Genomic DNA, 27,910 nt, shown 5'->3' on the forward strand with positions numbered 1-27,910 from the left:
ACTTTGCATACCAAAATGTTAACGTACAGGGGAAAATGACGCACAAGCCAGTGCAACTTCTGCAATCTTCTGCTATCATTTGCCTGTTTATCTATTGTATGTCTATTCCAACTCTTTCTTCTCAGTCTATTTGTATTGTTTGGTTTTACGTAAGTCTTGGTTTTCCAAAGAATTTAATTTAGTCATAATTATTACTATCTAATAAGTTCATAAGTATTTTCTACTGAACATGTTTTCTTTTTACACTTTCTTGTCGTTTGTTGTTAGTGATTATATTTTATTTAGTCCTGTCTTCCCCTTCCCCACCGCAAATGACTTGGAAATTACTCATTTTACTTTTTTTTATTCTTTTAGTGACTACCCTTGAATATACTTTATTGAATTTATTGAGGTGACATTGGTTAACAACATTATGCAGGTTTCAGGTGCCCAATTCTGAAACACATCATCTGCACACTGTACTGTGTGTTCACCCCAAGTCAAGTCTCTGTCCATCACCATTTATCTCTCCATTGCCCTTGAATTTATTATTATTATTATTATTATTTTTACAGAGACAGAGAGAGAGTCAGAGAGAGGGATAGACAGACAGGAACGGAGAGAGATGAGAAGCATTAATCATCAGTTTTTCATTGTGACACCTTAGTTGTTCATTGATTGCTTTCTCATATGTGCCTTGACCGCAGGCCTTCAGCAGACCGAGTAACCCCTTGCTCAAGCCAGCGACCTTAGGTCCAAGCTGGTGAGCTTTGCTCAAACCAGATGAGCCCGCGCTCAAGCTGGGGACCTCAGGGTCTTGAACCTGGGTCCTCCGCATCCCAGTCCAACACTCTATCCACTGCGCCACTGCCTGGTCAGGTGCCCCTGAATTTTTAATATGCATATTTAAACATATTTTTCTGTCAAAGACTTCAGTTAACCAACATTGATATTCCATTTTACAAAGAAGCAAGAGTCTCAGCATATTTTATTTCCCTCTTCATCTTTCTCTTACCATATTCCATGATAAATTATTTGGATTTATAGGCCAGATTATATTTTTTTTTCACAATTAATTATATTTATCTATGACTTTTGTTCTTTGCTTTTATCATTCTCATTTTTCATATATCTTCCTCTTTGATTTTTGGGGATACTTTTTCAAAGAGAATTCTGTCCTTTTCATTTTCTTCTTTGAAATTGTAACAATTATCTACTTTACAGGAAAAGTTTTGTTTAGTCTCTTTTAATATAAGTATTTCATGTTGTATTTTATTTCAAGAAATATCACGTATTATTCTCCAGTCTGCCAAGACATTGAAAGACTTTTATATTGTTTTTTTAAACCACTTTGTTCCAACCCTTCCTCAAAGGAAAGGGCTACAAAAGCTTATTCACAGATGATTTATGGGCATCAAATGCCATTTTACCTAAGAAATCGAGTCTTGAGATACCTGTAATTGGTGCCTAAGAGGCATCCTTTTCTTTTTTTTTTTTCATTTTTCTGAAGCTGGAAACAGGGAGAGACAGTCAGACAGACTCCCGCATGCGCCCGACCGGGATCCACCCGGCACGCCCACCAGGGGCGACACTCTGCCCACCAGGGGGCGATGCTCTGCCCATCCTGGCGTCGCCATGTTGCGACCAGAGCCACTCCAGCGCCTGAGGCAGAGGCCACAGAGCCATCCCCAGCGCCCGGGCCATCTTTGCTCCAATGGAGCCTCGGCTGCGGGAGGGGAAGAGAGAGACAGGGAGGAAAGCGCGGCGGAGGGGTGGAGAAGCAAATGGGCGCTTCTCCTGTGTGCCCTGGCCGGGAATCGAACCCGGGTCCTGCGCATGCTAGGCCGACGCTCTACCGCTGAGCCAACCGGCCAGGGCCTTCTTTATCCTTATGAAACACATTTTGGTGTCAAACGTGCAGCTAAGAAACTCTCGGCATCTTTTATGGCTGCATCTCATATTCTCTTGGTGGCTTTTCAGTGGCACTTCAGAGCTGTTTGCCACCTGTGCCAAGCAGGACATCAGAGTGTGGCACACACTGTCCAACAGGGAGCTGCTGCGGATCACTGTCCCCAACATGACCTGCCACGCCATTGATTTCATGAGAGACGGCAAGAGCATCATTTCAGGTAATGTTGGCATACCGAGGTTTGGTGTCTGGCTCCGGGCGTGGCTTTGGGTCTTGTCATTCTCATTATCCGTTAGTCTCTACATGTGGATAGCCTGGAACAGCCCCCCACTGTCTACTTAACCCTCCCTTCCTCCAATCTAGCCTCTTTTTGGAATTCCCTTCCAGCTGGCGGACTTTCTGAGCTGGAAAGAACCCCGAATTTCTCTTCTTCCAAATTGCTACACGTAGCATGTAGCTTTCTCTCTAGCAGGGAAATTTAGTAATTCAATTACAAAATGTATTTGAACCCTCAGAGAGTACAAGGCACTTGTGTTAGAACCCCTTTTGTTGTTCAAGGGATGAACCCTGACTTGATTACATCTCAAAGGGAATTTATTTTTAATTTGATTATTTTATGCCAAAATATCTTCACATAAATTATAGACAATAATATTCCACCTATAAATACTTCAGTAAGTATTTCTAAAAATAGCATTTTCCTATAAAATATTAATTTCTTGATATAGTCTTATGTTCAACCCATGTAAAAATTTTCTCAGTCGTCAAAAAACAGACTCACTGGTTTACATCAAGGCAAAGTTCAAGTGGATCTTTAGGTGCAGCTCTTAAAATAAAGACCTCAGCTCTCCTGTCCCTTTCTTCCTGGCTCTGTCCCTGCCGTGCTGGCCTCTCCCTTGCCAGGCTCTTTTCCACCAGGAGTTCTTGCTCACATCACACTCGAGCTGACGAACGTTCAGGTCATCCTTAGCTCCTCTCCCACCCCGCATTCATTGCCCCTAAGGATCCCCCTTCAGAGCCTGTCCCAGGCTCCATCACTTCTCACATTTCAGCCTGTCTCAGTCCCCCTCACTGTCTCCTAGGTTACCGAGTAGCCTCCTCCCGGGTTGCCCTGCTTCTGCCCCTGCCCACCACCCTTCTCCTTCAGTCTGTTCTCAACACAGAAGCCAGAAATCTCATTTTAAAGCAAAAGGCAGATCATGCCATTTCTAGGGTTCAATGGTTTTTTACTCTTCTAGAATAAGGGATAAAGTCCCTGTAACTAACTGCACGCAAGGCCATGACCTTCTTTTTATTTTTTTATTTTTTTTGTATTTTTCTGAAGGTGGAAACGGGGAGAGACAGTCAGACTCCCGCATGCGCCCGACCAGGATCCACCCGGCACACCCACCAGGGGCGACGCTCTGCCCACCAGGGGGCGATGCTCTGCCCCTCCGGGGGGTCGCTCTGTTGCAACCAGAGCCACTCTAGTGCCTGGGGCAGAGGCCAAGGAGCCATCCCCAGCGCCTGGGCCATCTTTGCTCCAATGGAGCCTTGGCTGCGGGAGGGGAAGAGCGAGACAGAGAGGAAGGAGGAGGGGTTGTGGAGAAGCAAATGGGTGCTTCTCCTATGTGCCCTGGCCGGGAATCGAACCCGGGTCCCCCACACACCAGGCCGATGCTCTACCACTGAGCCAACCGGCCAGGGCCGACCTTCTGACCTCCCCAATCTCCACCTCTCTACCTTAGACTTTGACTCTTGCCGGTCACCTCCACTAGCCGTACTTGCTTCTTCAGTGTCCTCACACACTCTGCATGTATGATCTTTGGTCTAGCTGTATGGTTTGCCTGGAATGTTCTTTTCCCAGATAGCCTCATGATTCATTCTCTCACCCCCTCAAGTCTTTGATGAAATGGGATCTGCCTTGAGACACCTGTTTAAAATTGCTAAAGTCAACGGTGGTGGAGCAGTGGATAGAACGTTGACCTGAATGCTGAAGTCCCTGGTTTGAAACCCTGAGGTCGCCAACTTGTACACTGGCTTGCCAGCTTGAATGAAGGGTTTTTGGCTTGAGCATAAGATCATCAACATGATCCCACAGTCGCTGGCTTGAGCCCAAAGGTCACGGACTTGAAGTCCAAGGTCACCGGCTTGAGCCCAAGGTTACTGGCTTGACCAAGGGTCACTGGCTCGATTTGAACCCCCCAGTCAGACACGTATGAGAAGCAATCAATGAACAACTAAAGTGTCACAACTATGAGTTGATGCTTCTCATTCTCTCTGCTCCCTATCTCTCTCTCTCTCTCCACTCCTCTCTCAAAATCGATAAAATAAAATTTTAAAAAACTTATAAAAATGAAATTGTTTAGATCAAGAGGTAACACTAAAGATGGTGAGAAGGAGCCAGCCACATGAAAGTGGGGGAAGAACATTCCAGGCAGAGGGCAGCAAGTACAAAGGCCTTGAGGTGGGAGATAGCTTGGTGTAGGAGAGGGCTGTCTGGGTCTTAGTGGGCGGGGGTGGGGTCAACATTCTGGGAGATTTGTAGTAGAGGAGTCTGAGGCTTTTGAAAGCCCTTGATCAGGGAGATAACATGGTTTTAAGAGTTCCACCCTAACCCCTACATAGATAATTAATTGTGGGGGAATGCAGCGGCTCCTAATAACGGTGTGGAATTAAGGAAACAGACTTATTAAAAAAGATGGGCCTGACCAGGCGGTGGTGCAGTGGATAGAGCGTCGGACTGGGATGCGGAAATATACAAAAAAAAAAAGAATCCAGGAGAGAGACTCTGACGGCTTGGGTGAGGGTGGCCCCGGGGGGTGAATTAAGAGGTGTTCAGATTCAGGATGTTTCTTTTTTTTTTTTTTTTTTTAATTACTTATTTATTTATTCATTTTTAGAGAGGACAGAGAGAGGGAGAAAGAGAGACAGAGAGAGAGAGAGAAGGGGGAGGAGCTGGAAGCATCAACTCCCATATGTGCCTTGACCAGGCAAGCCCAGGGTTTCGAACCGGCGACCTCAGCATTTCCAGGTCGACGTTTTATCCACTGCGCCACCACAGGTCAGGCCAAGGATGTTTCTTGAACCGTAGAGCCGACAGGACTTGTTGGTGGGTTAGGTGCTGGGTTGGGTTGGGTGGATGCGACAAAGAGGAATCAAGAATGCCTCTGAAGTTCTCGGCCTGAGCAACTGGACAGATGGTGGCAACTTTCACTGAGCCGGGGAGATGGCGGGAGAGGGGGAAAGAGCATCGGATCTGAAGGCACGGGAAGAGTGGGAAGTCAATGTTTATTTAGGGGTGTTGATTACGTACCCCAGGTGCCATGTCCAGCTCGTGGGAGAGTGGGAGCTGGTCTCCCTCCTTTCTCCTCATACCCACTGCTCTCCCCAGGAGTGGGATGTCCACAGACACACTGTCAACTAAGGCAGGCCCCTCATTCCCCTCAGCCAGGTGTGAGCAGCTTGGGGACTCACGGGAAAGGGTGATATGATGCCGGGCAGTTGGTAGGAGACCGGCCTCTTTCCTCCATCACCACACCGCTCCCCAACCCTGACTTTCATTGTGATCCAGGAGAGCAGCCGTCTGCAGAGGGAGGAAGGCCGGCATCCTGACCTTGTCTGCCTTTTGTCTTCCTTTCCCACCAGCCTGGGACGACGGTAAAATCCGAGCCTTCGCCCCAGAGACCGGCCGGCTGATGTACGTCATCAACAACGCCCACAGGATCGGTGTGACGGCCATTACCACCACCAGCGACTGCAAAAGGATCATCAGCGGCGGTGGAGAAGGGGAGGTAGAATCTCTTATTTTTATTATTTTTATTTATTTATTAATTAATTTATTTAAATTTACTTTCTTTTTTTTGTATTTTTCTGAAGCTGGAAATGGGGAGGCAGTCAGACAGACTCCCGCATGCGCCCGACCAGGATCCACCCGGCACGCCCACCAGGGGGCGATGCTCTGCCCATCCAGGGCATCGCTCTGTTGCAACCAGAGCCACTCTAGCACCTGACGCAGAGGGCACAGAGCCATCCTCAGCACCTGGGTCAACTTTGCTCCAATGGAGCCTTGGCTACAGGAAGGGAAGAGAGAGACAGAGAGGAAGGAGAGGGGGAGGGGTGGAGAAGCAGATGGGCGCCTCTCCTGTGTGCCCTGGCCGGGAATCGAACCCGGGACTCCTGCACGCCAGACCGACGCTCTACCACTGAGCCAACCGGCCAGGGCCGAGGTAGAATCTTTTAGAAAATAGCTCTTAAGTTAGTGCCACTACCTCTTAAGAGGTCAGTTATTTAATTTTTGTTTGTTTTTTACCTGTCCTGGGATGTAGGCAGGACCAAATTAAAATTCTGATGAAACCCTATCATACGTCATAAATTAAGATTCTTATAATAGAAACACACTTGTTCACAGAAAGGACATTTAAGTTGCAGACATAAAAACATTCTCTATGGAATTGAGCTGTGAGTCCCCGTTGGTGTTTTGCCAGAGTTTTGGAATACATACTTATTCTTTCCCTTCAAAAAAAAACCCATAGTTATATAAGTTGTCTTTATCTTATCTTCTAAAGGAGATGCTATTTTTACAATCGGTTCTGTCACCCGCCCAGAGCTCTGACCATTATTTTGAAGTTATCGCGGTCCACCTCTACCTTCCCTCACTCCAAGGCGTCCCGGGATCTTTCACTCAGACAGGCAGCTGCCTGCCCTCCCTCCCCTGTTCCCCAGCCGGTTTCCTAACCCGCAGCCTTCCCTTTCTGGACATCGGACGTGACCTTCCCCCCCCCCCCCCCTTTTCTTCATGTTCTCGTAGGAACAACATCTGGGAGAAGACAGACACAGCATCTTGCTGTCGCCATTGGCAGAGTCCGGGCCAAGCAGATTAGCGGCCGAGGGTTTGGGTTCTGGCGGGTCACTCGCTGCCTGGGCTCAGATTCGCTTCCAGTGCTTCCCAGCCGTGAGAACTGGGTGTATTCCTTCACCTCCCTGTGTTTCTGTTTCCCCGGGCAAAGTGGAGATAACAAAGCTCCCGTCAAAGAGATTTTTGGCCCTGGCCGGTTGGCTCAGCAGTAGAGCGTCGGCCCCGGGTGTGGAAGTCCTGGGTTCAATTCCCAGCCAGGGCACACAGGAGAAGCACCCATCTGCTTCTCCACCCTTCTCCCTCTCCTTTCTCTCTCTCTCTTTCTCTCTCTCTCTTCCCCTTCTGCAGCCAAGGCTCCATTGGAGCAAAGTTGGCCCGGGCTCTGAGGACAGCTCCATGGCCTCTGCCTCAGGCGCTAGAATGACTCCAGTTGCAATAATGCTCTTCAGATGGGCAGAGCATCACCCCCGGTGGGCATGCCGGGTGGATCCCAGTCGGGCGGATTCAGTCGGGTGCATATAGGAGTCTGTCTCTCTGCCTCCCAGCTTCTCACTTCAGAAAAAAAGAAATATATCTATATCTATATCTATATCTGTATAAAGATATAGATATAAAGATAGATATAGATATAGATATATAAAGATTTTGCACTCTCTCTTTGTACTGAGTATGTTTCTGGACAGATAGGGAAGTTGCTTTCCGGATACACACAGTGATCTGGTGTGTGTTTTACATTCAGGGCACATCTGGACTAGCCACGTATCAGGGCCTCTAGCCCTAGACACTCGCCCGTCTCCGCCTGTCAACACCCTTGTGGCTTTTATCCTCTCCCCAGCCCTCCGCCACACTGTTCCTGGCACCCACAGCACCCTTGCTAACTCCTCCAGCCCTTTGCGGGTGGCATCCGCTTTGCTGATGCCCAGCCTTGGCTTGGACAGACCATCCTGCGTTCAAGGTGCCTGAACCTGAGCCGATGAGAGCTGTGGACGGAAATCACACAGTGCTGAGTCATTGCCCTTGGCTCTGCTCAGCAATCTCCGACAGTGTCAGCGTTTCCTCCCATCCCCCACAGCTATTTCAGAACTTTCCTCCCCAAACACATTGTCTTCAAGGTCTTGGCCAGGACCCCCACGAACCAGGGCCGCCGGCCAGCAGGTGTGCACTGGTACGAACACAGCAGCTGTTAAAATACTCAAGAATTTCCATTTTCACTGGTAAATGGCCATTGTCTGAGTTGTGAAGACCCATGCCCCTCCCCCTAAGCACACCCAAACCACCCCGGCAATCCCACAACTAAAGGGCTAATGCCCGTTACCTCCAAAATTCTAGTCCTGGGGCTGTTCGGCTGTTCCACACCTTACTAGGTAGACCAAATGACTGCCTCCACGTGTAGTGAGATTTCAAGATTGGAGATTTGTTTTCCTTGCCAAAAGTCATTATCCCATCCCATGTCATAATGTGAGAAAGTCACTTGGACACCATAGAAAAGAATGTGGCCCAGGTCATTTGGGATTCCTCATGCTTCTTAATTTTCTAACTAAACAACTTTTCTTTTTTTTAATTATAGTTAAGGCATCATATTGACAGTTTTGAAATTTTGTGTGTGGGTAGTATTGTATTACCTATGAATTTCACTTCAGCAGAGCAAAAGGGTGTTATAAAATATTGTCCTGATAAAAAGTGGGTATTGTCCTTGATAGGGTTGAGACCAATTGATTTTTAAATGATTCAAATTGAGCAGCTGATGTGTGAAAGTTTATATACAGCTCTGAGTACCTAAGAGATTTCCTGGTGTCCCCAGAAATTTGAGATCAATGCACAGAAGAAATGAGTAGACATATTATGTCACTTGGGCTAGCAATGGCCCTTGCGCTGTCGGTCTTAGTGGTAAGAATCGGATAAATTGATGAGAAGCAGGGGCAGGGTCACTGGGACCGTCCTTCTGGCTCCCTGGAAGACTGTCCTTGGCTTGCCACCTAGCATTCCCGCTCAACCGGGGGCAGAACAAGTCAAGCAGAAGAGAGATGGAAACGCTCTTAGAAAATGGTCTTTGTTGCCTGACCAGGCAGTGGCTCAGTGGATAGAGCGTCGGACTGGGATGCGGAAGACCCAGGTTCGAGACCCCCAAGGTCACCAGCTTGAGCGCGGGCTCATTTGGTTTGAGCAAAATCCCACCAGCTTGAACCCAAGGTCGCTGGCTCCAGCAAGGGGTTACTCGGTCTGCTGAAGGCCCGCGGTCAAGGCACATAAGAGAAAGCAGTGAATGAACAATTAAGGTGTTGCAACGCGCAATGAAAAACTAATGATTGATGCTTCTCATCTCTCTCCATCCCTGTCTGTCTGTCCCTGTCTATCCCTCTCTCTGACTCACTCTCTGTCTCTGTAAAAAAAAAAAGAAAGAAAGAAAATTGTCTTTGTTCCTTCCCAAGCCCCCGGAGTGCACTGAGACCCTCTGCTCTGTGGCTTTCAGGTGAGGGTGTGGCAGACCGGCGGCCAGACCCAGAAGCTGGAGGAGGCCCTGAAGGAGCACCAGTCCTCCGTGTCCTGCATCCGGGTGAAGAAGAACAACGAGGAGTGCGTCACAGCCAGCACGGACGGCACTTGCATCATTTGGGACCTCGTGTAGGTACCCGGGATGGGGAGGGTGGAGCGGCATTCACACACCCAACAATCCCATCGTCCTATCGAACTTGAAAGGAGATTCAAACAAAACGTAGGAACCTCACCAAAGGCAACAGCGGAGTGATGTTCGTCCGAAGCCATTCACCTCCGTGGCTGTTCATGGGTCCTGGGAGAAAGGGTCTAGCTTTCACAGAAAGCTGGATGCTAGACGTTTCTGGACAGATAGGGAAGTTGCTTTCCGGATACACACAGTGAATTGTGTTTTAACTTACACTAATTCAACTCTTAAGTATTCCTTCTGAAAGGAGGAGGGAAATAAGGAATGCAAACAGTGCCTCCGGTCGTTCTGCGCAGTCCAGTCAAGCCCAGGATGAGCCTGCCTGCGGTGGGCTGGGAGAGGGGAATTGGCAAAAACTGCCCTTCCCCTCGGTTTGGCCTCATTCTCAGGGACCCCTTATTCTGTAAGTGTATTGCTATCCCCATGGAGTGCATGGCTCTAAGCTAACTATATATATCAAAATGTGTAAACTTTATTGTTGGAGTAATTCAAAGTATTTTCTGTAAGGTATTTTTCCCCACCAAGAAGGAAGGAAGGGGCCGGAGCCACAAAGTGTGAAATAACAAGAGGCTTTATTGAGTACAGAGCATCCCGTCTGACGAGGTTCCCTGGCCCCGAGGAAAGATGGAGGCCAAGGAAGTCGCAAGTGGTGACCCGCGTGGGAGATATTTAAAGGGTCCCTAGGGTGGTCGAGCTAATATGACGTGGTGAAATCTCACTGGCTGGCAGACGGTCGCTGTTTTCCAAAGGGCTCCTGGGAAGTTTTTTTTGGTGCACTTGGTTGTGGGCGGTCCTAGCCAAAGTTCCTGGGTCTGAACTTTCCCCATTATCCACCAACCTTACAATTGTTGGAATAATTCAAAGTATTTTCAAGGATTTTTTTTTTTTACTATAATCATTTTTTTCTGCATGTTTATTTTGAAAATCAGAGCCTGTTCTCTGGCCCAGCACCCTCTACCACTGCCAAGATGCCTCACCTCTATAACTGCATTAGAGAGACTTATGTACAAGGATGGGAGGGAGGTATGGATAGATAGATAGATAGATAGATATAGATATAGATAGATAAATAGATACAGATAATGTTGTTAAGTACTGTACCCCAGATTCTGAAAGGCACCATACCTCACTTCAGTGGGTTTACGTAGAGACACCAAGTCCAGATGAATTTTGAAAGGTTTTATTAAAGGAGGAGATTTATTAAATATGCCAACCGCATATGGCTGACACGGGGCGTAGCAGACCCAAATCGTTGAGCCAAGTATATTTCAGAGGCTGGTTATATACTCTGACTACATACAGGGGGGGGGGGCCTGACAGCATGACACAGTCATTAACAAGATTATAACAGTTGTCTAGGGGATTTACAAAAAAACGTTATGTTGGGCAGATAAAATGTATTATGCTCACTTTGTAAAAGATAACGCTGCCCACGTGGAGGCCGTCGCCTAGGTGATATTAATGTGTGTTGGGGGCAGGCAGTATCGTTGTAGCCTGGGGCTTGGTTTTGGGATTAAGCCTTTCCCACCCTTTTTGATGTGGGGCGGTACAATCCAATCATGCTTCAGAGAAGTGACTTTGTATTAGAGACTTCCCTGTTTTGTATATTGGATTAAAGGTTTTGAATCTACACTATAAAATGGGGGCAGAACAGGAGCTTGCTCTCTCTTGGTTCCTGGGATGATTAGCATGAGAGAGCAGAGGGAGCAGAGCAGAGAGCAGAAAGAGGCCATGTGGCCAGGAGAAGCAGCCAAGATGGCGGAGTGTTGAGTGAGATGCCAGTTTGTGCAGAGTTTGTATCTGGGATAAGGAAGGAGATGGGGAACTGAGGAGAATAAGGCTGGTGAGCTAGAAACCTTTGATTCTAGGAAACTCAGATAACTCAGTGGCTTTGTGAGCACTGAGTGTGAGTGGGTTTTGGAGCCCAGTGTATGTTTTTACTTGCCCGCCGGGTGCAAGCTAGAATTAAAGACTATGGCCCACCAGTTTTTGGCTCCATTGTTTCTTTACTGACTGTAAAGCCAGGAGCCACAGCCAGGGCCAGCATCAGAGCAGCCCAGCCCATGCAGGTTCGCATTGGATTCGGACAGTCGGTAAAGAAACAGCGGAGCCAAAAACTGATGGGCCATAGCCTTTAATCCTACCTTGCACCCGGCGGGCAAGTAAAAACATACACTGGGCTCCAAAACCCAGTCACACTCAGTGCTCACAAAGCCACTGACTTATCCGAGTTTCCTAGAATCAAAGGTTTCTAGCTCACCAGCCTTCTTCTCCTCAGTTCCCCATCTCCTTCCTTATCCCAGATACAAACTCTACACAAACTGGCATCTCACTCAGCACTCCGCCATCTTGGCTGCTTCTCCTGGCCTCCTCCACGTGGCTTCCTTTAGCTGCTGGCTCTACTCTCTCCGCTCTCTCATGCTAACCTCAGGAACCAAGAGCGCAAACTCTCGTTCCGTCCCCATTTTATAGTGTAGAAATCCAAACCCTTAATCCAATATACATAACAGGGAAGTCTCTAATACAAAGTCACTTCTCTGAGGCATGATAGGATTGTACCACCTCACACCAAAAAGGGTGGGACAGGCTTAATCCCAAAACCAAGGCTACAAGGATTCTGCTTGCCCCTAGCCCACCCCAACACACATTAATATCACCTGGGCGACTGCCTCCTCGTGTTATCTTTAACAAAGTGAGCATAATACATTTTATCCGCCCAACACCGACTGTCCGAATCCAATGCGAACCTGCATGGGCCAGGCTGCTGTGATAGTGGCCCTGGCCTTGGCTTCTGGCTTTACAGTATCTATCTTTCCTCCTTTGCCTAGGCAAGGGTCCCCAAACTTTTTACATAGGGGGCCAGTTCTCTGTCCCTCAGACCGTTGGAGGGCCGGAGTATAAAAAAACTATGAACAAATCCCTATGCACACTGCACATATCTTACTTTTTTATTTTTATTTTTACTTTTTTTGTATTTTTCTGAAGCCGGAAACGGAGAGAGACAGTCAGACAGACTCCTGCATGCACCTGACCGGGATCCACCCGGCACGCCCACCAGGGGCGACGCTCTGCCCACCAGGGGGCGATGCTCTGCCCCTCCAGGGCATCGCTCTGCGGGCGACCAGAGCCACTCTAGCGCCTGGGGCAGAGGCCAAGGAGCCATCCCCAACGCCCGGGTCATCTTTGCTCCAATGGGGCCTTGGCTGCGGAAGGGGAAGAGAGAGGCAGAGAGGAAGGAGGGGGGCATGTGGAGAAGCAAATGGGCACTTCTCCTGTGTGCCCTGGCCGGGAATCGAACCCGGGTCCCCTGCACACCAGGCCGACGCTCTACCGCTGAGTCAACCGGCCAGGGCCACATATCTTATTTTTAAGTAAAAAAACGAAACGGGAACAAATACAATATTTAAAATAAAGAACAAGTAAATTTAAATCAACAAACTGACCAGTATTTCAATGGGAACTATGCTCCTCTCACTGACCACCAATGAAACAGGTGCCCCTTCTAGAAGTGCGGTGAGGGCCGGGTAAATGGCCTCAGGGGGCCACATGTGGCCCGCGGGCCGTAGTTTGGGGACCCCTGGCCTAGAGGTACACGTTAATCTCAGATTCTAGGAAGGAAGGAAGAGCTAAAATCAGTGTAGGGTGGTATGTAAATTTTGCCTCTTATTGAAAGCAAAAGAGAGTTCTTCAGATAACCTTAATCCTTTCAGAGAACTTAAAACCAAATGACCCTAGTTGTCCTTGTAAGTCAGGAGACTTCTATATTCTTTTTCTTCCATTCTCCAAAGAAAGGACAGGACAGACAGCCTGACTTCCTCTTTTAAATGGCGTTGCCAATACTAAGTTTTACAGTTCTCTGGCACCTTACCACAATGCAGCAGAAGAATATAACATTTTCTCAATTGGAGAGGAGAGGAGAGAATAGGAACTAAAGGCAAAGGCAGAATACTTTTTATTTAATACATTAGAAAACAGAAACCAACGCACCCCTCCATCTTCCGGTTCTGTGCGTCTGTTGGTCAAATAAATTTGTAAATATGATATATATGTTTGCTCGCTTGTGACTTATATTGGGTGTGGGGGACAGGCTATAAGCAGGCCAGGTCGTTGTAGCCTAAGGTTTGGTTTTAGGACTAAGCTTTTCCCCACACCCTTGACTGATTGGATGATCTGGGTGGTGCACTCTCATGAGGAATCCAATTATGCCTTGGATAAGTGACTTTATATCAGAGACTTCCATGTTTGTATATTGGATTAAGGGATTTTGGTTTTCTACACTATAAAGTGGGACAGACCAGGAGCTGGCTCACTCAGTTCCTGCTATCACGATTGCAGGGGCTTCCCTGATCCCTTGCCCTTCATGGGAAAAGCTGGTTTTCTGCTTTTCCCTTGTCTTCTTTTGTGGTTTGCCTGTCTTGGTGAGACACCAATAAATAGGATGGCCCCCCATCCTCTGACTCCGCCATTTCTTTATCGTCTGCCCGAATCCAATGGGAACCTGCATGTGAATGGCCACGATGGCGGCTCCTGGCCTTACAGCGTCTCTAACTTTGAGGTGTTTGCAGCTCACCTGGGGATCTCATTAAGATGCTGATTTTGATCCAATAGGTCTGAAGTAGCCTCTGAGATCTTGTATTTGTAGGAGATCCCAGATGATGCCCTTGCTACTGGCCCAAGGACCACACTTGCGGGAGGTGTTTGCCTTCACCTTAGCTTCCTGTTGGGAAAATATATAACTAGGAAGGCATGCTTGTTTCCATGAATGGTTCGTGACCACTTCCAGGCTCTGAACCTCCTTGCTCTGTAGCGGGAGTATTTTTGGTTAATTTGTGCCAAACTCTTTTAAAATGCTCCATTCAGATGCCATGTTTGAAAACTCCCACAGTGAGAAGAAAATGTGCAGAAGGTACATTATTTCAGCCAGCAGAGCCTGACCTGCAAGATGGTTTCCCAGCCGCGTCATCTGTGCAAGGGAATTTATGCAGTATATATATTAGTACAGTACCAAAAGGAGGGTTCTCAAACCATGGTACACTTTAGAATGAACTGGGATGCTGATTAAAAACGCAGATCTTGTGGGCTTCATTCCTATGTCCTGGATCCAAATCCCTGTAGGTAAGGTTCAACAATATCCAGTTTTCAAAGCCTTTCCCCACACTTTGCTGCTCAGTTTACAGAGACCTTCATTTCAAAATGGCGGCCCCAGGAATGAAGTACTTTGTGTGAAAGACAGCAGACTGACTCGGGGTTCGGCCTCTTCTCCTTCCTTTTCACTGGAACTCGAGGCTTCCCGTTTAGTTCCATGCCTTCCCTTGGGGCAGGGTTCCCCCCACCCTGGGTATCTTCTGACCTCCCCTCAGGTGCAATGGCAAGATCCCGTGGTGGACTGGGCAGAGGAACAGGGAGTGTGTTTGTTTGGAATAAACAAAACAACTCTAATCCAATCTTGTACCGAATTCTACCTGAGCAGTAATAAGTTTTCTAGGGGAGAAAAAGTCAAGTTTTACAGCTTAGACCAGGGGTCCTCAAACTTTTTACACAGGGGGCCAGTTCACTGTCCCTCAGACTGTTGGAGGACCGGACTATAAAAAAAACTACGGCCTGACCAGGCGGTGGCGCAGTGGATAGAATGTCGGACTGGGATGCTAAGGAACCAAGTTCGAGACCCCGAGGTCACCAGCTCGAGTGCGGGCTCATCTGGTTTAAGCAAGGCTCACCAGCTTGGACCCAAGGTCGCTGGCTCGAGCAAGGGGTTACTTGGTCTGCTGAAGGCCCGCGGTCAAGGCACATATGAGAAAGCAATCAGTGAACAACTAAGGTGTCGCAACAAAAAACTAATGATTGATGCTTCTCATCTCTCTCTGTTTCTGTCTGTCTGTTCCTACCTACTCTCTGACTCTGTCTCTGTAAAAAACAAAGCAAAACTATGAACAAATCCCTATGCACATTGCACATATCTTTTTTTTTTTTTTTTGTATTTTTCCGAAGCTGGAAACGGGGAGGCAGTCAGACAGACTCCCGCATGCGCCCGACCGAGATCCACCGGCACGCCCACCAGGGGGCAATGCTCTGCCCATCCAGGGCGTTGCTCTGTCGCCACCAGAGCCACTCTAGCACCTGAGGCAGAGGCCACAGAGCCATCCCAGCGCCCAGGCCATCTTTGCTCTAATGGAGCCTTGGCTACGGGAGGGGAAGAGAGAGACAGAGAGGAAGGAGGGGGGGAGGGGTGGAGAAGCAGACGGGCGCCTCTCCTGTGTGCCCTGGCTGGGAATCGAACCCGGGACTCCTGCATGCCAGGCCAACGCTCTACCATTGAGCCAACCGGCCAGGGCCACACATATCTTATTTTAAAGTAAAAAAACAGCCTGACCTGTGGTGGCGCAGTGGATAAAGCATTGACCTGGAAATGCTGAGGTCGCCAATTCGAAACCTTGGGCTTGCCTGGTCAAGGCACATATGGGAGTTGATGCTTCCTGCTCCTCCCCCCTTCTCTCTCTCTGTCTCTCCTCTCTCTCCCTCTCTCTCTCTCCTCTCTAAAAATGAATAAATAAATAAATAAATAAATAAATTTATAAAGTAAAAAGACAAAATGGGAACAAATACAATGTTTAAAATAAAGAACAAGTAAATGTAAATTTAAATCAACAAACTGACCAGTATTTCTTTTTTTCTTTTTTTTTTTTTTTTGACCAGTATTTCAATGGGAACTATGGGCCTGCTTTTGGCTAATGAGATGGTCAATGTGCTCCTCTCACTGACCACTAATGAAAGAGTTGCCCCTTCCAGAAGTGAGGATAAATGGCCTCAGGGGCCATATGCAGCCCACGGCTGTAGTTTGGGGACCCCTGGTTTAGACAGACAGGAACGAAGAGAGATAAGAAGCATCAATCATCAGTTTTTCGTTGCAACACCTTAGTTGTTCATTGATTGCTTTCTCCTATGTGCCTTGACCGCGGGGCTACAGCAGACCGAGTAACCCCTTGCTCGAGCCAGCGATCTTGGGTCCAAGCTGGTGGGTGTTTGCTCAAGCCAGATGAGCCCACACTCAAGCCAGATGAGCCCGCGCTCAAGCTGGCGACTTTCGGGGTCTCTAACCTGGTTCCTCCGCATCCCAGTCTGACGCTCTATCCACTGCACGTCAGGCAAGTTTTACAGCTTTTGCATCTGCTTTTCAGACGTCTTCGGAGGAATCAGATGATCCTGGCCAATACCTTATTCCAGTGTGTCTGTTACCACCCTGAAGAGTTTCAGCTCATAACCAGCGGGACAGACAGAAAGGTAAATACTCCTGGCAAGACTTAAGACCTTTCTGGGTCAAGGTAGAAGCAGTGCAGTGTCGTGGCTGAGGGTGAGGCTCCGGAGTCATGCTATGCCAGCTCACATGCCGGTTGTCGTTGCTGATCAGCTGTGCCACATCGGGAATGCTATGTAATCTCCGGTGTCATCACGTCCTCATCTGTCAAATGGAAGTGATGATACTACCAACCTCATAGAGTTGCTGTGAGGAGTAAAGCCATGCTCACAGGTAATGCTAATAGCAGTCTGTCTGCACCTAATAGGTACTCGATACACATTGGTTTTTATTATAAGGAAATTTCTGAAGCTGGAAAGAACCTGTTGTGCCCAAATCAGTTGTCGCTGACTAAATTCAAATTGAATGACAATAGAGCTCCTTATCTCTCCTCAAGGCTCTGCTTCATCAATATATTAAAAATCTTTTAAGTTGAAGATTCATCCTTTTTGGGGGGAGGCATTTCCCCTTGGAGTAAGTAAGAGGTCCATGGAGGGAAAAGGATGCTAGAGTGTCATCCACCCCACCGGTCATATCACATCAGCCTATCTGTATACCCAACAAATGAATTTGGATTCCTCTAATTAAGACTTATAGATGACTTGGAGGTCACTGAAGTAGACGTTGTATATTTATCTTTTTCTAGCTACAGAAAAAGTTGATGAGTTAAACGTATAAGAATATTGTGGGGGGATACTAAAGGTGTCTCTTCCACCTCCCACCGCCCCCTAATTAGAATCTAGGAGTGAAGCTTTGTCCTGTGTAAGCTTCCCAGATGATTGGGACTACGGCTCAAAGATACCTTCTCATAAAACCCCAGAAATGCTGCCTGATCCAACCAGGATTTGCCTGGCACAGACAGAACTTTATGGGAGGTCATGGAGATATTTGCCTCAAGCCCAAAGTAGCTTATGCCTGCCCATCCCCCAACCCCTGTTTGACTTGTGGTCTGATGGGTTTAGTTTTGAAAATGGGATGGAATGAATGTTAGGGAGCTAACCACAACATTACTATAAATGCTTTGCTATATAGCTCATAAAATCTTCAAATTAGTGTATTTACACTGTTGGGCAGATGAAATATATTATGCTCACTGTATTGAAGATGGCACTGCCCACGTGGAAGCCCATCGCCCAGGTGATTATATTAGTTGCCCTTCTTGCTATTAATGTGTGTTGGAGGCGGGCTGTGGGCAGCTAGTATCCTTGTAGCCTGGGGCTTGGTTTTAGGACTAAGCCTTTCCCACCCTTTTTGATGTGGGGTGGTGCACTCTCATGAGGAATTCCATTATGCCTCAGATAAGTTACTCTGTATCAGAGACTTCCTTGTTTGTATATTGGATTAAAGGTTTTGGTTTCTACACTATAAAGGGGGGCAGACCCGGAGCTTGCTCTCACTGGGTTCCTGGGATTAGCATTAGAGAGGAGAGCAGAGAAAGGCCACGTGGAGGAGGCCTGGAGAAGTAGTCAAGATGGTGGAGTGCTGAAAGAGAAGCCAGTTTGTGCAGAGAGAAGGAACAGAGGTTGTAAGGCCAGGAGCCACAATTGTGGCCATTCACATGCAGGTTCCCATTGGATTCGGGCAGATGGCAAAGAAATGGTGGAGGCCCTGGCCGGTTGGCTCAGTGGTAGAGCGTCAGCCTGGCGTGCAGAAGTCCCGGGTTCGATTCCCGGCCAGGGCACACGGGAGAAGTGCCCATCTGCTTCTCCACTCCTCCCCCTCTCCTTCCTCTCTGTCTCTCTCTTCCCCTCCAGCAGCTGAGGCTCCATTTTGGAGCAGAGGATGGCCCGGGCGCTGGGGATGGCTCTGTGGCCTCTGCCTTAGGCGCTAGAGTGGCTCTGGTTGCAACAGAGCGACGCCTGGGATGGGCAGAGCATCGCCCCCTGGTGGGCGTGCTGGGTGGATCCCGGTTGGGCGCATACGGGAGTCTGTCTGACTGCCTCCCTGTTTCCAACTTTAGAAAAATACAAAAAAAAAAAAAAAAAAAGAAATGGTGGTCAGAGGATGGTGGGTGTAAAGCCAGTAGTCATGGCCACCATCATAGCCGCCTGGCCCATGCAGGTTTGCATTGGATTCGGACAGTTGGTAAAGAAACAACAGAGCCAAAAACTGGTGGGCCATCATCTTTAATCCTAGCTTGCACCTGGTGGGCAAGTAAAAAACACACACTGGGCTCCAAAACCCATTCATTCAGTGCTCACAAAGCCACTGACTTATCCGAGTTTCCTAGAATCAAAGATTTCTAGCTCACCAGACTTATTCACTTCTGTTCCCCATCTCCTTCCTTCTCCCTGCACAAACTCTGCACTAACTGGCTTCTCACTCAACACTCCGCCATCTTGGCTGCTTCTCCTGGCCTCCTCCACGTTGCCTCTCTCCCCTCTCCTCTCTGCTCTCTCCTCTAATGATAATTTCAGGAACCGACTCCCGTTCTGCCCCCATTTTATTTTATATTTATTTTTATTTATTTATTTTTTTGTATTTTTCCGAAGCCAGAAACAGGGAGGCAGTCAGACAGACTCCTGCACGCGCCCGACTGGGATCCACCCAGCATGCCCACCAGGGGGCGATGCTCTGCCCATCCGGGGCATCGACCAGAGCCACTCCAGCGCCTGAGGCAGAGGCCACAGAGCCATCCTCAGCGCCCAGGCCAACTTTGGCTCCAATGGAGCCTTGGCTGCAGGAGGGGGAGAGACAGAGAGGAAGGAGAGGGGGAGGGGTAGAGAAGCAGATGAGTGCTCTTCCTGTGTGCCCTGGCCGGGAATCGAACCCGGGACTCCTGCACGCCAGGCCAACGCTCTACCACTGAGCCAACCGGCCAGGGCTTCTGCCCCCATTTTATAGTGTAGATTCAAAACCTTTAATCCAATATACAGAATAGGGAAGTCTCTAATACAAAGACACTTATCTGGGGCATGATGAGATTGCACCGCCCCACCTCAAAAAGGGTGGGAAAGGCTTAATCCTAAAACCAAGCCCAGGTTACAAGGATCCTGCCTGCCCACAGCCTGCCCCCAACACACATTAATATCACCTGGGCTACGGCTTCCATGTGGGCAGCGCCATCTTTAACAAAGTGAGCATAATATATTTTATCTGCCCAACCAAGAGTGGGCCATTCTGTTTATTGGTGTCTGGTGTCTCACCAAGACAGGCAAGCCTCAAGAGAAGACAAGGGAAAAACAGAAAACCTGCCTTTCCCATGAAGGGCAAGGGATCAGGGAGGCCCCTGCAATGGTGATAGCAGGAACTGAGAGGGAGCATGCTCCTGGTCTGCCCCACTTTATAGTGTAGAAACCAAAACCTTTAATCCAATATACAAACGAGGAAGTCTCTGATACAAAATCTGGGCATAATGGAATTCCTCATGAGAGTGCACCACCCCACATCAAAAAGGGTGGGACAGCCAACATCATACTCAATAGGCAAAAAATAAAAGCAATCCCCTTAAGATCAGGAACAAGGCAGGATAGTCCACATGTAAACAAAATACATGAATGAACAATGAATAATAGTGAGCAAGATGACATGAGATGGTGAAAGGACTAAAAAGAAAACAGAATGGGTTATAATCAGGCGTCCCCAATCTATGGCCTGCGGGCCGCAATGCGGCCCCCTGAGGCCATTTATCCAGCCCCCACTACACTTCTGGAAGGGGCACCTCTTTCATTGGTGGTCAGTGAGAGGACCACTGTATTTGGCAGCCCTCCAATGGTCTGAGGGACAGTGAACTGGCCCCCTGTGTAAAAAGTTTGGAGACTCCTGTATGGTGCTGGCTGGGAGGAGGAAGGCTGCCTCAGCTGGGTGGTCTGTGAAGGCCTCCTTGAGGCGGTGACCTCCGAGCTGAGGCCTGCATGACAAAGGGACTGAGCCATGCTTAGACCGCAGGGAAGACCATCCCGGGCAGAGGGCACTCAGGGCAGCCTGAGACCGGGTCAAACTGCTCACTCAGGAGAGGGTCACCTCGACCTCTTCGGCCAGGAAAGCAGGCAGTGGAACACAGACTACCCCCACTGGTGTGCTTCCTGGGAAAGAAGGGTTTGGGTGTGATTTTATAGTTTTTGATAATTTCACAGTGAAAACAGAACTGTATGTTAAAGCGATCAAGCATCAAAGGAAATTATACAGGTGTGTGTGTGTGTGTGTGTGTGTGTGTGTGTGTAGGATACACAATAACTAGCTACATTCAGAGGAACACAGATTTCTGGCACAAGGACAACACCACAGCAAGTTTCCACCAACGTGAGACAAGGAGGGGGTGAGATGCAAGCCCGAGTTCCCGCTCCTGATCCCTGGGCAAGTGCCCTTTGTTTAGAAAGACATTTCAGGTTTGAATAAACTGTACGTTTACGTTTCAAAGTTCAAAAACTATAAATGCAGTATATTCAGAGAAAAAGCACCTCTCCCTGAGTTCCTGTCCCCCCCCACCCCCACCCCTGACTGAGTTTCCCTCCCTGTGGCAGGGGGGGGGGACTGATATTAACAGCTTGTCTTTAAAACTCCCCCCTGTGCGGTTATTGCTCTGAGGCAGAGGAGAAAAGTGGGAAGAAAGAAGGGCAGGGTGAGGAAGAGGAGAGACAGCCTCAGTGAGCTGGTGGCCCTCGAAGGCCCGGCCTCCAGGACCGTGGGGGCTGCTCCTTCTCCATGCGGAAGGAAGGAGCGCTTCTCCCTTGCACTGGACCTGCGGCTTCTCTCTCTGGCTTTGACGGAGAAGTGGGCAGGCGGATGCACTGCTGGTCCTGTGTGTGTGTGTGTGTGTGTGTGTGTGTGTGTGTGTGTGTGTTTTTCTGAAGTGAGAAGTGGGGAGGCAGAGAGACAGGCTTCCACATGTGTCCAACCGGGATCCACCCGGCATGCCCACCAGGGGGCGATGCTCTGCCCATCTGGGGCCTTGCTCTGCTGCAACTGGAGCCATTCTAGCGCCTGAGGCGGAGGCCATGGAGCCATCCTCAGTGCTCGGGCCAACTTTGGAACCTTGGCTGCAGAAGGGGAAGAGAGAGACAGAGAGAAGGGAGAGGGGAAAGGGTGGAGAAGCAGGTGGGTGCTTCTCCTGTGTGCCCTGGCTGGGAATCGAACCTGAAACTTCCACACACCGGGCTGACGCTCTACTGTTGAGCCAAACGGCCAGGGCTGTTCCTCTTCCGTTTACAGCTCACTCCAGACTCAGACTGCTTTGTCTGATCAAAAGCCCCCTTCTGTCGCCCTCTGGGTTTCCAGCATATCAACATCTCTTTTTAAACAGAATGCAAATTAAAAAAAAAAAAAAGCACTCAATACTAAAAATATTAAAATGGCTTCTCCACTCCCTGCTTTAGCTTATTTATAGTTTCAGCCAACATAGCATCCCACGATATATTTTTGCTCCCTCCTATATAAAGTAGAGCCATATTTTGTTAGCATGTATTTGAACAATTCCACTGAGCTGACTGAATCCTGCCTCACGCTCTTCTCTTTGGGATCGCAGATTGCCTACTGGGAGATATTTGATGGGTCAGTCATCCGAGAGCTGGAGGGGTCCCTGTCTGGGTCAATCAACGGGATGGACATCACAGTGGAGGGAGTGCACTTTGTCACAGGTTAGTGCTGAGGTGAGAAAAGGAAGCCAAGCCTGACTCCCTTCAATAGGAACCTGGAGGCACCTGGAAGCGACCTCCGAAGGGTCTAAAGGGCAGATGTGGTTTGATTCAGGTCTGAGTGCTGCAGCCAGTGTAGCTGGAAAGGAAAAATGCAGTCGTCACATTTCAGGGAGAGGAAACGCTGGCTTAGGAGCCTTAGGGGCACGAATAAAGCTAAGTCATTCATGGCTGGCTCTTTTTGTGGTGGGCCTCCATGCTAGAAATGGACCTTTAAATGGCCTGGGTTGTCCACCGTGCCTTGTTCTGTGATTTCCTGCTGAATTCTGAAATGCCAGACTTTTAAATCAGCATATCCGGGGGCATTCACCGCACACACCATGCCTATGGAAACAACATCAATGCCATTTCCTGCCAGGCTCTTTGATTCTTCAGGACATTAACAATTCAATGCCCCAAACTAAAGTTTCGTAAACATATTTATTGAAAACAGGACATAAACCCAGACATACTGTGATCCCAATCACATACGCAGATGTGTCTGCCTCCTGCACACTTACAGAGAAAAGACGGAAAGGAACTGAATGGAGATGTGATCAGCGGGTATTTCTGGGTGGTGGGATCAAAGGTGATGTCACCTCTTTGTAAATGCTTTTCCTTCCAACTTACTGCAACAGCCCTAGACTCTTACAGTCAAGGGGAAGAGTTATTATGAGAACAGGCTTTTCTTCCTTTGAGCTGGCCCATGGGGAATGTGTTGAAAAATGATCAGTTATTTGAAATCAGGGCTGTTTCTCTGTATTCTATTATAGCAATATCCTATAAATGTCTTTTTCAGGTGGAAGTGACCATATGGTCAAAGTTTGGGATTATAACGAGGGTGAAGTGACTCACGTCGGCGTTGGCCACAGTGGCAACATCACGCGCCTTCGGATAAGTCCAGGAAATCAGTACATCATTAGCGTGAGCGCGGATGGAGCCATTCTCAGGTGGAGGTACCCGTACGCCTCGTGAAGCGGCGATGGTTTCCTGAAGGACAGCATTGCACGCAGCCCTGTGGAACGTTGCGCTCAGATAACCAAGATTGGTTTTGATTACTTACATCTGTGTTTTTGTTCTTCAGTCAAAATATTTTATCTGTAGGTGTCTCCTTTTCTTTATGGAATGTATTTGCCATCCTTCAACTGTTAATTAAAATTGAAATATGTTCAAGAATAATTTGCCCAAGCTGTAACGGAAAGTTTTCTTACTGTGAATAAACTTCCCATGTTGCCTTCCTGTCGTAATCTGTTTTCTAGGACTTTGCAAAACCCACAACCCTTCCTCATGACACTTCCACAGGCAGGCAGCTCTGCTGATAGCCTCTAAAAATAAGGAAGGCGAGCTCTCCCCTTCTTCATCAGCGTTTCATCGGGCAAGCTGCACGGGGCAAGACCTAGGTTTGAATTTGGATCTTGTGTAGTTCCTTTAAACCAGGGGTCGGGAACCTTTTTGGCTGAGATAGCCATGAACGCCACATATTTTACTTTTTTTTTTTTTTTTTTTTTGTATTTTTCTGAAGCTGGAAACGGGGAGAGACAGTCAGACAGACTCCCGCATGCACCCGACCAGGATCCACCTGGCACGCCCACCAGGGGCGATGCTCTGCCCCTCCAGGGCATCGCTCTGCCGTGACCAGAGCCACTCTAGCGCCTGGGGCAGAGGCCAAGGAGCCATCCCCAGCGCCCGGGCCATCTTTGCTCCAATGGAGCCTTGGCTGCGGGAGGGGAAGAGAGAGACAGAGATGAAGGAGAGGGGGAGGGGTGGAGAAGCAAATGGGCACTTCTCCTATGTGCCCTGGCCGGGAATCGAACCCGGGTCCCCCGCATGCCAGGCCGACGCTCTACCACTGAGCCAACCGGCCAGGGTCAAACGCCACATATTTTAAAATGTAATTCCGTGAGAGCCATACAACGATCCGTGTATGTTACGCATTATCCAATAAAATTTTGGTGTTGTCCTGGAGGACAGCTGTGATTGGCTCCAGCCACCCACAACCGTGAACATGAGCGGTAGGAAATGAATGGATTGTAATACATGAGAATGTTTTATATTTTTAACATTATTATTATTTTTATTAAAGATTTGTCTGCGAGCCAGATGCAGCCATCAAAAAGAGCCACATCTGGCTCGCGAGCCATAGGTTCCCGACCTCTGCTTCAAACTATTCCCTGAGCCACTGTTTCCTCTTTAGTAGCGCAAGAATACATTTCTCCTCAAAATGTTACTGTAAAAATTCATGAAATGATATATGAAAGCATGGGCAGAATTCCTGACACAGAGAGAGTCAAAGCATAAATTACAGTGCTTTTGCCAAGAAAAGGTGAGTCGTTGAACATCGTGGGGTGATAATCAAGGATGAAGTTTCATAGGTGCTGTTTTGACGTTGGCCATAAAATCTTCCTCCTGTGCTTACTGTAAGGTATTTTCCCACTGAGGAAGAAAGAAGGGTGTAGCCATGAAATGTGGAATAATAAAAGCTTTATTCAGAGTGTTTCCGGAACAATGTTCTCTGGTCTGCCAGACTGGGGCTAGAGAAGTCGCAGGGATTCTCCAGCGTGGGGGTAATTTATAGGGTCGTGTTAGGATGGTTGAGTTGATATGACGAGGAGAAATTTCATTGGCTGACAGACGGTCTTTCTTTTTCAACAGGGCTTCTGGGAAGTTTCTTTTTTTCTTTTTTTTTCTTTTTACAGAGAGTCACAGAGGGATAGATAGGGACAGACAGACAGGAACGGAGAGATGAGAAGCATCAATCATTAGTTTTTTGTTGCGACACCTTTGTTGTTCATTGATTGCTTTCTCATGTGCCTTGTTTGGGGGGGGGGGGAGGCCCTACAGCAGACTAAGTGACCCTCTGTTTGAGCCAGCGACCTTGGGTCCAAGCTGGTGAGCTTTGCTCAAACCAGATGAGCCCACGCTCAAGCTGGCGACCTCGGGTCCCAAAACTGGTTCCTCCGCATCCCAGTCTGACCCTCTATCCACTGCGCCACCACCTGGTCAGGCTGGGAAGTTTCTTTTGGTGCGCGTGGGTGTGAGCGGCTCCAGCCAAAGTTCCCAGGCCTAGTTCCTCACATGACCTTGCGCCATTGCCAACCGACACCATCGGAGGGTGAGAGAATAGAGCTTGCGAATATTCATCATCCAACCGGGTGTTCTTTTCCAGAGAGGGTAAATAACAGTATTTCTCAGAAATATCAAGACCCCAAAGCACAGTTCAGTCTTTTGTTCTAAGCATAATCTTTATCCCTGATGGTGTTCCTTTTATTCATTTACATATTTGCATCTGGTGACTTGCTGCTGCCCTATTTGATATATCAAAGTGGATATTTAATAAATGGTGGTCATTTACCTATAAAAAAAAGTAACATTTTAGGGCATTGATGTAATAATGCATACCACTGTTTTTTTGTTGTTGTTGTGTTTTTTTTTTTGTATTTAAACTAGAAAGCAATGAGAAATGGATTTTCCAAGACTTTGCCTGATTAATTATAAACCTGACAGTTACAGGACAAAGTGAGAGGAGTCCCCTAGTTATCCAGAGAATCCAGGGCAGGGAAAGGTCAAGTAAATTCTGATTGGGTAACAATCCAGCAAGAAAATTTTATTTTTATATTTTTTGTGGCAGAGACAGAGAGAGTCAGAGAGAGGGACAGACAGGAAGGGAGAGAGATGAGAAACATCAACTTTTTGTGGCGGTTCCTTAGTTGTTCATTGATTGATTTCTCATATGTGCCTTGACCGGGGTGGGGAGTGGTACAGCAGACCGAGTAACTCCTTGCTTGAGCCAGCGACCTTGGGCTCAAGCTGGTGAGCCTTGCTCAAACCAGATGAGCCTGCGCTCAAGCTGGGGAGCTCGGGGTCTTGAACCTGGATCCTCCACATCCCAGTCCGACGCTCTATCCACTGCGCCACCATCTGGTCAGGTCCAGCAAAGATTTTTTCTTCAAGGAATGAACAAGTGACAGCGTAGGGAGCGAGTCTGAGACCCAGAACACTTCCTGGTAAGCAAACACTGTCCCAGTGCGGAGGCTGGAAAGAGCCAACCCGCGGGGTTGGCAGTCCATAGACCCAGGCCGAGTTTTGCTTTTTTTGCTTATGGGTTTAGTGGCCTCGCGGTATGTTGCGTTAACCTCTCTGAGCCCGTTTCTCCACCAGCTAAAGCATTTTTTTGGAAAATGATTCTAACCTAGTCTGTAGTTTTAAAAAACAAACTAACATTAACCATCTGGTATTTCATGTGGGGCAACACGGGGCTCCCAGTTCTAGTCCTAGGATGCGGTCCGGGCAGGGGCTCTGCCTTCCTCCCCCGCAGACGGGCGGGCGGAGTGGCGGCTGGTGTCCGCACACCCCCGGGCCTGCGCAGGGACCAGCGGCGCCTGGAGGCGCTCCCCGCCGTTGCCAGTGAGGGTCTCTCACCACGCAAAGTGCTGTCGTGTGTGTGTGTGTGTGTGTGTGTGTGTGTGTGTGTGTGTGTGTGTGTGTGTGTGTGTGTGTGTGTGTGTCTTCTTTTCCCTTTTCTACATATTCCCTTGGATGTAACTGTAAGAAATTTAGAAATAGCCATAACTTTCCGATTTACGAGATCCTTTCAAATGTATCATTCCTCTCGTATTTCCACCGCCCGAAGGCGGGGAGGGAAGGTGCGGAGGTTAAATTCAGGTCGGTCGGTTTATAAGAGGTAAGGGGGTGGGGAGGGAGGGGAACGTGAACTCGGAGACTCCCAGGGTTTCATTCCCAGCCCGCCCCCGGGGGCGGGGCGGGGACCGGGGTGTCTGTCCCGGAGCTGCCCGAGGCGGGACCTGCGGCCGGATTCCCGCGCGGGGCGGGGCGGGGCGGGCGGCCCCTCCCGTGGCTCCGCCTCCGCCCTGTCCCCACACACCTGGCCCGCAGGTAGCCGGTGCCCGGGCGCCAGTCCCGCGTTGTGAAGGCCTGTTAGCGGCCGATCGCCAGGGGCCCGGGCTCAGCTCGGGGAGGCGGCGGACGGGAGCCATGGAGCGGGGCCCGGGGACCGCGGCCGGAGGGGGGTCGCCCGCGTCCCGGCCCCGCCGCCGCCGCTCCCTGCGCCGCCTGCTCAGCCGCTTCCTGCTGGCGCTGGGCAGCCGCTCCCGCCGCGAGGACTCGCCGCCCCGGCCCCATCCGGGACACTGCGATGGCGACGGCGACGGGGGCTTTGCTTGCGCCCCGGCCCCGGCTCCAGCCGCGCCCGGGAGCCCCGGGGAGGAGCGCCCGCCGGGCCCCGACCCTCCGCTGCCTGCGGGCGACGGGGCGCGGCCGCCGGGCGCGCAGGGCTTGAAGAACCACGGCAACACCTGTTTCATGAACGCCGTGGTGCAGTGTCTCAGCAACACCGACCTGCTGGCCGAGTTCCTGGCGCTCGGGCGCTACCGGGCCGCGGCCGGCCGCGCCGAGGTCACCGAGCACCTGGCGGCGCTGGTGCGCGCGCTCTGGACGCGCGAGTACACGCCCCAACTTTCCGCCGAGTTCAAGGTAGGCAGCGCCCGCCGCCCGCGGCACCCGCGTCCCCGCGCACCCGCGGCCCCGCCCTGCTGGCTGGTTTCGCTTCTTGGAAAAGGGTGCGCTCCGTCAGGAAAGGGTTTTC

General features: G+C 49.2%; 2 protein-coding genes and 1 non-coding gene across 7 annotated transcripts in view; all 3 read left to right on the plus strand.

The window, feature by feature from the left end:
* Nucleotides 1-23,531, plus strand: part of CFAP52 (cilia and flagella associated protein 52) — a 40,392-nt gene extending 16,861 nt beyond the window's left edge. Inside the window, exons 9-14 of one of the 2 annotated variants that reach the window (XM_066364860.1) lie at nucleotides 1,960-2,108; nucleotides 5,516-5,661; nucleotides 9,196-9,347; nucleotides 16,581-16,683; nucleotides 22,161-22,272; nucleotides 23,108-23,531. In XM_066364860.1, the coding sequence (XP_066220957.1) occupies nucleotides 1,960-2,108; nucleotides 5,516-5,661; nucleotides 9,196-9,347; nucleotides 16,581-16,683; nucleotides 22,161-22,272; nucleotides 23,108-23,283 (838 nt within the window). In that variant the 3' untranslated portion in view covers nucleotides 23,284-23,531. Of the gene's footprint in view, nucleotides 1-1,959; nucleotides 2,109-5,515; nucleotides 5,662-9,195; nucleotides 9,348-16,580; nucleotides 16,684-22,160; nucleotides 22,285-23,107 lie in introns of both variants that reach the window. The other variant, XM_066364861.1, reaches the window with a different exon arrangement.
* On the plus strand, nucleotides 6,912-6,987 carry TRNAP-CGG (transfer RNA proline (anticodon CGG)). Its single transcript has one exon. It is a non-coding gene; the product is annotated as a tRNA-Pro (tRNA).
* A 3,570-nt stretch (nucleotides 23,532-27,101) lies between the features above and the next one.
* Nucleotides 27,102-27,910, plus strand: part of USP43 (ubiquitin specific peptidase 43) — a 68,087-nt gene continuing 67,278 nt past the window's right edge. For 3 of the 4 annotated variants that reach the window (XM_066364863.1, XM_066364864.1, XM_066364867.1), the window contains exon 1: nucleotides 27,164-27,798. In XM_066364863.1, the coding sequence (XP_066220960.1) occupies nucleotides 27,301-27,798 (498 nt within the window). In that variant the 5' untranslated portion in view covers nucleotides 27,164-27,300. Of the gene's footprint in view, nucleotides 27,799-27,910 lie in introns of all 4 variants that reach the window. The other variant, XM_066364868.1, reaches the window with a different exon arrangement.

This window comes from Saccopteryx leptura, chromosome 2 (assembly GCF_036850995.1).
Source record: "Saccopteryx leptura isolate mSacLep1 chromosome 2, mSacLep1_pri_phased_curated, whole genome shotgun sequence".
NCBI classification, from domain to species: Eukaryota; Metazoa; Chordata; class Mammalia; order Chiroptera; family Emballonuridae; genus Saccopteryx; species Saccopteryx leptura.